The sequence below is a fragment of the Anarrhichthys ocellatus genome, unplaced genomic scaffold (genome assembly GCF_004355925.1).
Source record: "Anarrhichthys ocellatus isolate YVR2014 unplaced genomic scaffold, GSC_Weel_1.0 scaffold80, whole genome shotgun sequence".
Classification (NCBI taxonomy): domain Eukaryota; kingdom Metazoa; phylum Chordata; class Actinopteri; order Perciformes; family Anarhichadidae; genus Anarrhichthys; species Anarrhichthys ocellatus.
The window spans coordinates 335625-345854 of NW_022280110.1; the positions used below are offsets into that span (position 1 = coordinate 335625).

The 10230-nt window shown below is 42.5% G+C and overlaps 1 protein-coding gene across 1 annotated transcript in view; it reads right to left on the minus strand.

The window, feature by feature from the left end:
- Positions 1-1502: 1502 nt before the first annotated feature.
- Positions 1503-10230, minus strand: part of mmp15a (matrix metallopeptidase 15a) — a 14901-nt gene continuing 6173 nt past the window's right edge. Inside the window, exons 6-10 of the mRNA XM_031874388.1 lie at positions 7487-7899; positions 7086-7224; positions 5659-5809; positions 5356-5471; positions 1503-4322 (exon numbers count right to left, since the gene is read on the minus strand). Of these exons, the coding sequence (XP_031730248.1) occupies positions 3847-4322; positions 5356-5471; positions 5659-5809; positions 7086-7224; positions 7487-7899 (1295 nt within the window). The 3' untranslated portion in view covers positions 1503-3846. The remainder of the gene's footprint in view (positions 4323-5355; positions 5472-5658; positions 5810-7085; positions 7225-7486; positions 7900-10230) is intronic.

Below are 10230 nucleotides of genomic sequence, written 5' to 3' on the forward strand. Positions count from 1 at the left end.
AGTGTAGAAACAAACCATAATGTCCAACAAAAACCAAATGTGTGTCTCAGGGAGGAGAGAGGGGCCAACTGAGGTCAAATAGGGGTTTTAAAAGGAGTGCACTGGCAATCAACAAATCAACAAAGTTATTATAACTCAGGGGAACATGAACGTCTGTAGGCTACAAAATTTCAATTATATTCAAATCCCATTAATCCAATAAGAGATATTTCAGTCTAAATACCTCTTTCACGACTGTTTGACAGTGAACGTGCTTACAGGCTGCATTAGGGAGACAAACAGTATTGGGGATGAGGGGAAGAAATAAGGATTAGAAATCAAGATAAAGATGGAGAGGATGGGGATGAATGGCATGATGCTTGATAATATTTAGGATCCAGGACTGCCCTCATTAACTGACTGTCTGGTAACAGGATTTGACACATTTGAAGTCAAAGGTAGAACTGTAACAGTGAAAGAATAGCTGCTTTGAAGGAAAGGTTTACGGGGTTCCAAACAAACAACCTGTGTAAGCATCAGTCATAATACATGTGGACACACGTTTGACAGACAGACAGGTAAAGATCCCATTATCAGCTCAGCAAGGGTTAAGCTGGGAGAGCAGGTCGATGACACAGACCCTTGGCCCATGACTGGAATATGGCAGCTCCTATGGGCACCACCATAGCGGCCTCAATCCTAATTGGAAATCTGGATAAGACACAGGACGTTATTGCTACGGGACAGGGGCAGTTTGAGCAGAGACTCATGGGAAAGAAAGAGAGTTAAGGTAAATGTGTGGAAACTGAACTTCTCAGGAAACCAAAGTTGTTTGCACTATTTCATTTATTGTAGAGGAGATTAAAACAAACAATGAACTGCAATGGTGTCAGGAGAGAGAATTGCCATCAAGAAAGAAAAACAGAAAGAATAGACGAAAGAGAAAGCAGATGCAGAGGTAAAGCTGTAGTGGATGAACTGTGATGGAAGCTAATCCTGATTACCTCTGACATAAAGACATTCAGGAAGGTGCTCTCACACACACACACACACACACACACACACACACACACACACACTCTTACATACATTACATATGTTTATTGGTGGGATATAGTCGGATTCTTTACTATTTCTCTATTAAATATATGAACTGTTTTTAAAAACGATTGAAATGGATTATTAAGTATCATTTAATGGAAATCGCTTAACAAGTACAATTAACCTATGTTAAATTGTACCTATGTGCAGTGCTTCAGTGAGTGTGCATTCCAGCACTGCATCTGTGTACACAGACATGTTTTTTGTATGAGCTTTAACTTTAGTTTATCATCATTGTGTGTGTATATTGTGCTGAAAGAGATGAACATTATTAAGATTTTGTTTTTAACATTTTAGAAGCAACCCTCCCCTCTTGTGGCCAAAAGTAGAAATAACTCCTTGAACATGACGTTTGCACAGCTGATGATAGGTGTGCAGTTGCAATAACATGAAGCCAAAAACTGCAGCAAAGAAGACTTGTGTTGCTTTTACCTGCAAGTTTTATTGTGAAAACTTTAACGTACTCTACACAGGAGTGCACAGGCCTTACAGAACATGCCCTGCATGCATCAATGTCGTGATAATCTAATAATGTTCTTACAGAAAACCTGAACAAAAACAAAATTTACAAAACTACAAGTAATAAGAATTAAAAAAGGAAAGAAACACATTTTTAAAAATGTTCCCTCGTGCTATTTATAGTAAAAAAAAAAAAAGAAAATGCCGCCCCATTATTCACAGAAAAAAGGCACAATACTGGCAAAAAGAAAATATAGGCACAATGTAAAGACACAAGTAAAAGGTAATGATTAGCATGTCAATAGTGGATTTACACCGACACAAGCAAGGTATAGACAGACAGATAGATAAAGGGAAACTCAATGAATACTTTCTGCAGATGTTTCTGTACATTAAGTATAAATGCTTGAGGGAGAGTGGAGAAGAAAATGAATACATCTGGGAGAGCATTAGTGTGGTATGGTATACAGCAATGAGACAAAAAGACGGACTCAAAATGAAAAAACAAAAGAAAAATTGGAGAGAAGGATAGATAAGGAAGGGAGGAGGGGGCCGCAGAGGAACAACTCATGACAACAAACCAAGCAAAAACAAGAAGACTTGAAAAGGAGGCATGGACTTAGTGTCCCAATCTAGGTCAGGAGGTGCAACGCCAGCGCTGTTCCTCCCAGAGATCCTTCCTCCCTCTTTCCCTTGCTCCTCCTTTTTCAGAGAAAACTGGCAAAGGACATTTTGGCAGAGCCCTCCCTCTCCACCTTCTCAATCTGTGCCTCCCCCAGTTTATTTCTTTCCCTCGTCATCTCATTCTCTCTCATTTCCCCTTTCTCCCCACCATTATATTTTATACCTCCTTCTTTTTGCATTTTCCCCAACTCCCCTCTCTCTCCTCTCCTCGTGCCACTAATAAATCAGCGGCATGTGGGCTTAATGGAAACCAGACCCTGGTCCCTTCCTCTCTAGCCTGCAGGCTTCTCCCATGCTCACTTAATTTGCTTCGACGCTATTTAGCTTTAGCATGAACAACAGAAGAGGACATACAGAAAGACGGATACTGCTGCTATGATTTTACTCAACAGGTCGAGCTGAGATGGATATCATTTGTAAAGTACCACAGCACTTTTCAAATCTTCTCGTTAAGTGTGAATAAATCCCCCCTTGCTGTATTTTATCCAAGCCCTGGCACTAGGCGTATATATCAATGCGTCTCCACTGGGATTGTGTTTTAGTGGTGTAGTCAGAACAGTTATCAAGGCCGTGGTGGGAGGAGGGGAGGCTGGAGCCCTTGTGTCTGTGTGCAAAAACTATGTGCCTTTGTTTGGGTAAGTGGTCTCTATGTCTCAGTGTGTGCGTGTGCGTGTGTGTCTGCATATGTGGACATGCATGCACAAATGAGTGCAGTTAGAGTTTTTTTGGAGATCATGTGCTGTTGGTGCGTGCGCGTGTGTATGTGTGTGTGTGTGTGTGTGTGTGAGAGAGAGGGCAGACATAATGGGCTCAGTGGGAGACGGGCGGTCATGGACGCACACAGCTGTCTGACATTCCTGCTCTGGTCGGAGGACGTGCTTCTTCTGCTAGTATCAGTGGGTTTAATAAAAAAAACACACACGTACGTATTTGCAGTGAAGCAACCTCAGCAAAACAAAGACGACAAAAAACAGAATCAAAAGTGCAAATTATCTGTTCTAAACTAAGATAAATGTCTAGATTGGTTGAGGCATCGTAGTCAAGCATATGGAAGACGTGTTCGTATTAATGCATGTATTTGTATAGCTAATTTTATAGCCTTAAGCACTCATGTTGTGTGTATGTGTATGTGTGCTTCTGTGTAATTTATGTGCATTATTGACTTGATCTGCATTTATACTACAAATAAACCACTGGTCCCTCCTCTGTACAATTACAATTAATAGAAACGGACCTTCCTAGTGTGTCATGTGTTTTCTACAGTACACATCTGGTGGCTGACACATCTTTTTTTTTTTTTTAAACTATGATGGAACAAACGTGATTTTTTTTTAAAGAAATAGAAGTACCCTTTTTAAACATTTGGAAGGCACAAAGGAGAAAAACTTCAAGAGCCATTAGAAGGAAACTTACACTGCAGCTCCACAGGCACCTATTTTACCACGTATGCATTATTTCACATGAGCGATAAAAGTTCTCACAATGAATGGGGCCCAAAACGGTGACTCATCCTCTGCTTTCTTAGACTTAAGTACTGCGTCAGACCCATAAGTACAAATTTTGACGCCTGTAACGACTGTACAAAATGATGAATACCCGCTCTATCGCTTCTCATTCTGTGCCTCACACCCAGTCCTGCAATGAACGTTTGCAGTGCACCAAAGCCCTCGGGGTCTCTTTGTTCTGTAGAGTCCTGAGGATGGTGTAGATTAGGACGAGGATGCACAGGACCAGGACCAGAGGAACAATCACCATGATCAGAGTCATGACCTTTGATTCATTGTCGGCCACCGTCACGACCACGTTCACCTCTTTGTCCTCCTCCTCTGTGCCGTCAGGCTGAGAAGACGTGTCTTCATCCGGGTTCTTGTCTTTGTCTCGGCCCCCGTCTGGCTCTTTGTGCTCGTCTTTGCCTCGGTCTGAAGGGTCGACTGGTTTGTATTTTGGTTCCTGCTCGGCGTCTGTATCGGGCTTAGGGTCGGAGGCTCCCATACAGCCCATGAAATCCTTCAGGATGGAGCGAGGGTAACCTTTCTCTGCTTCTGTCTTGCGGTTGTCAAACCTCCAATAATTGGCGCCTTTGTAGAAGTAGGTGTAAGCTGCATGAGAGGAAAATAAAAGAGAATGAACTTATTCAACTAATGCACAATGGATTATGATGAAAATATACTGTAGAATATGTACAGTGTTGATATTTGGTGTCTCGGCTCTGAACTTGTCACTGAGTGACAGTAATGACTTCCAAACAGGGGGAGGTCTACAGGTGGGGCTTTTGAAATGACACAAAAACATGAGATTTAGATGACACCTTTAGACAGAGACAGGCTTTCCCCTTGTTTCCAGTTTTTATGCTAAGCTAGGCATCTCCTGCCTGTAGCTTGTACAGACATGAGAGTGATATCAATCTTCTCATCTAACTTTCGGCAAGAAAGCAAAAATGTGTATTTACCGAGATGTCAAACTGTCCCTTCAGAGCTTTTGGAGAAGTAGTGTTAGGCTGAATGCCTAAACACATCACATATTGTCTCATTACTTTACCATTTGTCTTGACTGGGTAAACCTAAGTAACATTTTTGTGTGAACAAAAAGCAGACAAGGGTATGTTTCGTTAGGGACCAGTTAAGTATAATACCAGACTATACCTAACATGTAGTAATAGGAAACTACACAAAGCATAAACCAATGACATGCATTAAGATTTGACAATGGGATGCAAAAATAAGTACAAACACTCCTCTTGGTCTTCTTAGGGTACATTTGGCAGAGACATTCTGGGTGGAGATGAGATCTGACTGTTACAGAGTGCATTTAGAGCAGCTCTGCCACAAATCTAATTTCCAAAGGAAGGACGGGCCAACCCCCAAACCTCTCATTCCTCCCTTCATCCCCTCACCCTTCTTTCTGCTCTGCTTGCTGCAGCCCAAAATGTAATTTTTTCCCTCTCCGTCTCTTACACCCCAAATTTCACCCCTCTAACCTTTCCCTCTTTTTCTCCCTCCCTCACTCATGTTATTCCCCTGCTGTCAACACTGTATCTACAGTGTTTGGTGTCTGATGTGATTCTCGTAAACAGAAGCTGTTTCTTTCCTCCAAATAAAGGCTGTATTTGCTTAGTTGAAAGTCCTTATTTACCGCCGTCATCGCTGAGGAAGGCTCCCTTGGGTGATGGAGGGATCCTGCCCCATCTGTTGATTGGCTTGGGGAAGTCACGGTCTGTAGTGCGGGTCTCCTCGCTGTATCGCCAGTATCTGCACCCAGACAGTAAGGTGTATTAAGACAAATAGAGATTCAAAGCCCTTTTCAGAGTAATACAAAGTTCTAGCGGGGAAGGTGACAAAAAGTCTTCTTCTAATCATTGTCTTAATTCCTCATGTTATCTTTAAATGTGTTCAAATCATGTTGCATGCATCTGTGTGTGTCTGTGATATAGTGTACCTGTCTCCACTGAAGAAGTATGTGTATCCGTTGGGCTCCCACCAGATTGCTGTGTCAATCTTGTGTGCAGGAACTCCTTGTCCGTACTCATGTAAGGGCTGCGGGTATCCCGGCAGCACATCAGCCTCCCTGAACACCCAGTATCTATCATCTGCAGGGGCAAAAGGATAGAGTTGCAATGTTCGTTACCTGGCTACTAGAGAGGAAAGAGAGGAAAAAGCAATGGAGCGAAAGCAATGGCCAGAACTACTGGGGGTTTACTCACTCCAGAAGAGGAGCAGTAAGGACAGGCAAGGTAGAAATAGTTGGCATAATACTTATTTTGCTCATGAAATTAATTGGTGCACACTGCACACCTGTTTTATCATTTTGATCAGAGGTTGTGTTTACTACAGTTGGACTTATATGGGCAAAATTTCTGCAGGGTTTTGATACATGATCCAAAATTCTTTGGAGAAGAAGCAACAATGTCTCAAAATCAGCTTGTGCAGCTTTCCTTCAACCTCTGAAGAACATGACAAAAAAAAGAAGGAATAATGACAACATCAGAAATCAACACTTACAAGAATCATCTATGGATGTTAATGAGCGTCAACCCTCGATTTAGTTAAAGGAAAACTCAACCCATAAATCCTTCTAACAGGGAATAAAAAAGAATCTGTGATCAAAAGCCCAGAAAATCCTGAAGAGCATGACAGATCACCGTACGGCCTGATTGTAAAAGTGAAAGCTGTGCGGCTGTGGACATCTGGAGCAGTGTGCTGGGAAGGCTGATGCAATCCTCCACCTCTCTCATGAGGCCTTTTGGGGCTCAGCTGGAGTGAGAGACTCATACTGGGCCTGCAACAGCCGCCACGCTGCACAGGCCTCATTCAAGGCAGATACAAACACTAAAATACAGATGTGAACTCTTTGATGCAGTTGTGCACACGTGCAAAGACACACACACTCAATAGTCTCCATCTGCAGTCATATTGCCCAAATGTTTCACCAGAAAAACACAATTTTCTTCATCACATAACTTAGTTAGAGTTATATTTCTGTGTGTTTTTCTGCCAGATACCGAGAGTTATAGCAGTGCTGAATTATTAACATATCCTTGTAAGTCACATTGTGCGGAGGGAAAAAAATGCTGAGTTTGCACTCTTTCCTTTCAGTCTGCCTGGTTCAAATGAAAGCACAGACTTGTGTCTCACTCCCCATTTCATGTTTATAGAAAACAAAACTCCAAGTTGGCTTCAGCTTTGCGTCGGGGTAAAGTGGCTGAAAACATTGCGGAAACTAACAAGTTGTACGCGCTTCCCTTAACCAAGGTGCTGAGCCATTAAAAAACTCAGCATGGTCTTCTAAGAAGTTTTTGACGTAACATGTGGATGCTGGGTTTGCAAAGTGACAGGTTTTGTTGGTATTTAACAGCTTTGGCATACCTTTAAAGAAGACGAATTTGCCATCGTGGCGCTCATAGGCGGCGTCGATGTCACTCGGCAGACCGTTCCAGAAGACAGATATCGGCATCGGGTAGTTATCCAAGACCCGGTTCCTCCGCACGCGCCAGAACCAGCGACCCTGTACACAAGCAAAAATAATCTCATCAGAATGATTTATTGTTTACTTCTGCTTGCATGACTGGAATGTGGTTTTGACTCTGAGCAGGGTTATGCTAGTTCATAGATTTCTCCAAATTCTTTCAAGTAGGTCAGGGGTGCTAACAACACCAGTGACATGCTCCTTGATCCACAACATGAGGGAAAGTTTATAACTGTCCAATCCAAAGCAAACCCTTGAATTAAACACACACAAACATGATCGATAATTCTTTACTTCTCACCTTGAAAACAAACATTTCCCCCCTCAACATGGTCACCGTATCAAAGTCCCCATCACAGATATCGGGGGCCTGGTGGTCCGGCAGCTTGGGTGGTCGGGGAGGGGCAGGGGGCCGAGGAGGAGGCGGAGGAGGGGGGACATCTTTTCTAACGTGCGGGGTGACAGGTTCTGGCTCAGGCTGTGAGTCGGTGGGGGTGGATGTGGGGAGGACAGGAGGTGAGGTAGGGCTGAGACTCGGCCCTGGGGGGGCCGGGGGATTTGGGCTGCCGTCGGTCGGGTCGGGTGGGGGGACGCTGGGAGACGTGGAGGTGGGTCCATCTTCGGGAGGAGAAGGGGAGGTGGGGGAGTCATCTTTGGGTTTGTCGTCAAGGACCGGAGGAGAAGTCGGTGGGGCATCACCGTGGAGAGGGGGGCCTGAGAATGAAAAGAACATGTTTTTCCCCACTCATATTTTCACCTAAAATGCAAAAAACAACTTCCTGAAATGAAATAATTCTCCCAGCCTGTCTGTGTGGCAATATACCTCAATCATGTATTTTATACTCTCCTCCATTGTCCTCACAATGTCCTCTCTATCTCTATCCCTCCTTCACACAAAGAAAACCTAATTTTACATTATGTGGAGCGGCTATAAGCTCACTTGATCGACTGCGACTGTGCTGCTGCTCTTTGGAAAAATCAACCCTGCTGGTTGCTAAGAGAGGAAAACACACAGATACAGCCAGTTATGTAATACGTACGGACAGCTGATGGGCTTGACGACGTATTGAGTTACACTGAGCCAAAAATACTGCTCGGAATATATGAGGGCTGATGTTGGCCAGTGACAGCTATCGGCGTGTGGAGAAATTCAGCATCTGCAGCATTTTAATCTGCAATAGAATTTATAGACTGTGAAGTCATGTTTTTTTTTTTGTCTTAAAGCAGCATTAGAGGCAACAAGGCAGTCTGTAGATTATGTTACAGCATTCAAGGTACTTCTTGTGGTAATTCAAATTCACTTTTTTAAATCTCTGTTTGATTCTGTGTCTCATTTTCCTTTCACACATAATTAATTATTCATTAGTATACAATATACTGTATTTTAGAGCTTTGGAAAGCTCACTAGCTCATGAAGGACTTCTGAGTTGGCTACTTTCATCACAGGACAAGAAAGGGCTGTTACCAGCTGGATGAAGGGCGCCACCTTTTCAAAACGAATGCCCCTGTGCATTGGCAGGCAGTTCTGTTGATGTTACAGCGTTTAGCCATGTTTTGGTCTCGACCAACTCCTGAGGGAAATATCTATCTCTTTAGCTACTAAATGCTCCACTGTGTTCAACAGCTACTTTGTTTTTAGGAGTAGATGAGATAAGATGCTGTATTGTAATTGCGCGTTAAACACGCATTAAAGAGAATTTGGTTTTGTAGGAATCCACTCCACTTTGCAGAATAAATCAATTTAGAACATAAATATATACAGAACAAATAAAATATTTTACATACTTTACATAGAAGGCACATCAAATTATATTAAAAAAGAACATTGACAGGATTGCATGAGCAATTGTTCAGTAGCCTTTCCGCGGCTCTGGGGGAAAAAATTGTTTCTCAGCCTGTTGGTCCATGTGCGTATAGTTCTGAGCCTGCCTGAGGGGAGGGGGATAAACAGGAGGGCTGCCCCTTTCTTTGTCTATTTTGTATTTTGCTTTTTTCATGCTTAAGGACTTAAGAGCAGAATTGGACAGTAGTAAACACATTATTTAAAGTGTTGCTTTTGTGTGATTCTTAGTGGAGAAATTAAATCAACTAATTGATCAGTAGACAAAATGGTAAGAGCATTAGTTGACGAAGAATGTCTTTGGTCGAGGACAGCCCGAGTAAACAGAGGGTGTCGGACAGTGAGGGATCTCTCATGACGTTAGAGGCCGTTTTAAATATCCACTGCAGGTCCTTACTGTCTGCAGCGGTGCAACCAGACTGTATGTCAGTATGTTAGGATACTCTCAATTGTCTTTTCTGCTGTTTGGTGCTGTGCAGGTAGTTAGTTGTTAAAGCTAGTTAGCTGAAGAAAACTGCTTACTATGGTCGAAAAAGAGGAAGATGAGAGTGAACCAAAACAGTAAAGCTGCAGGAACTCAATGTTTATTCTTACCACCAAAGTGTATGCTGTGTTAGTCTCTATTTAATTACACTTCAGATCTTTTTCCTGATCCAATGCAGAGCTTTTCTCTAAAACAGTCATTTAGATCTGTTTGATTCAAGGAATTATTGTGTAATCTCAGTCAAAACATTTACATTTCAGTATTTACAGCAGCGAGATTATTCACATCTAGTTTCTCAAATCTCTAGTTTACTCTGGTGCAGATGTCTAGTGTAGGCGGCTCAACAGGCCAATATATTTATTTATTTTTATCTGTTATGTCATATCAGAGATGTAACAACACAATGGACGGTAATGAAATACATGAAAACAAACATGTTTTTGTCTGAAGCAAAATAAATCATAAAATCAGTCATTCACTGTAAACAAGCTCTGTAATGAATCTACGTCTGCAGTTTAAGACACGAATGAGTGTTTGGGCCTGTAATTACATCTCTTACAACAGGGCCACAGCAGAAAGACACCAGCAACTACATACAGTACACCAACATACACATGAGCTTACTCTAGCCAACATGCACACACACACACACACACACACACACACACACACACACACACACACGCACACACACACACACACACACACACACACACACACA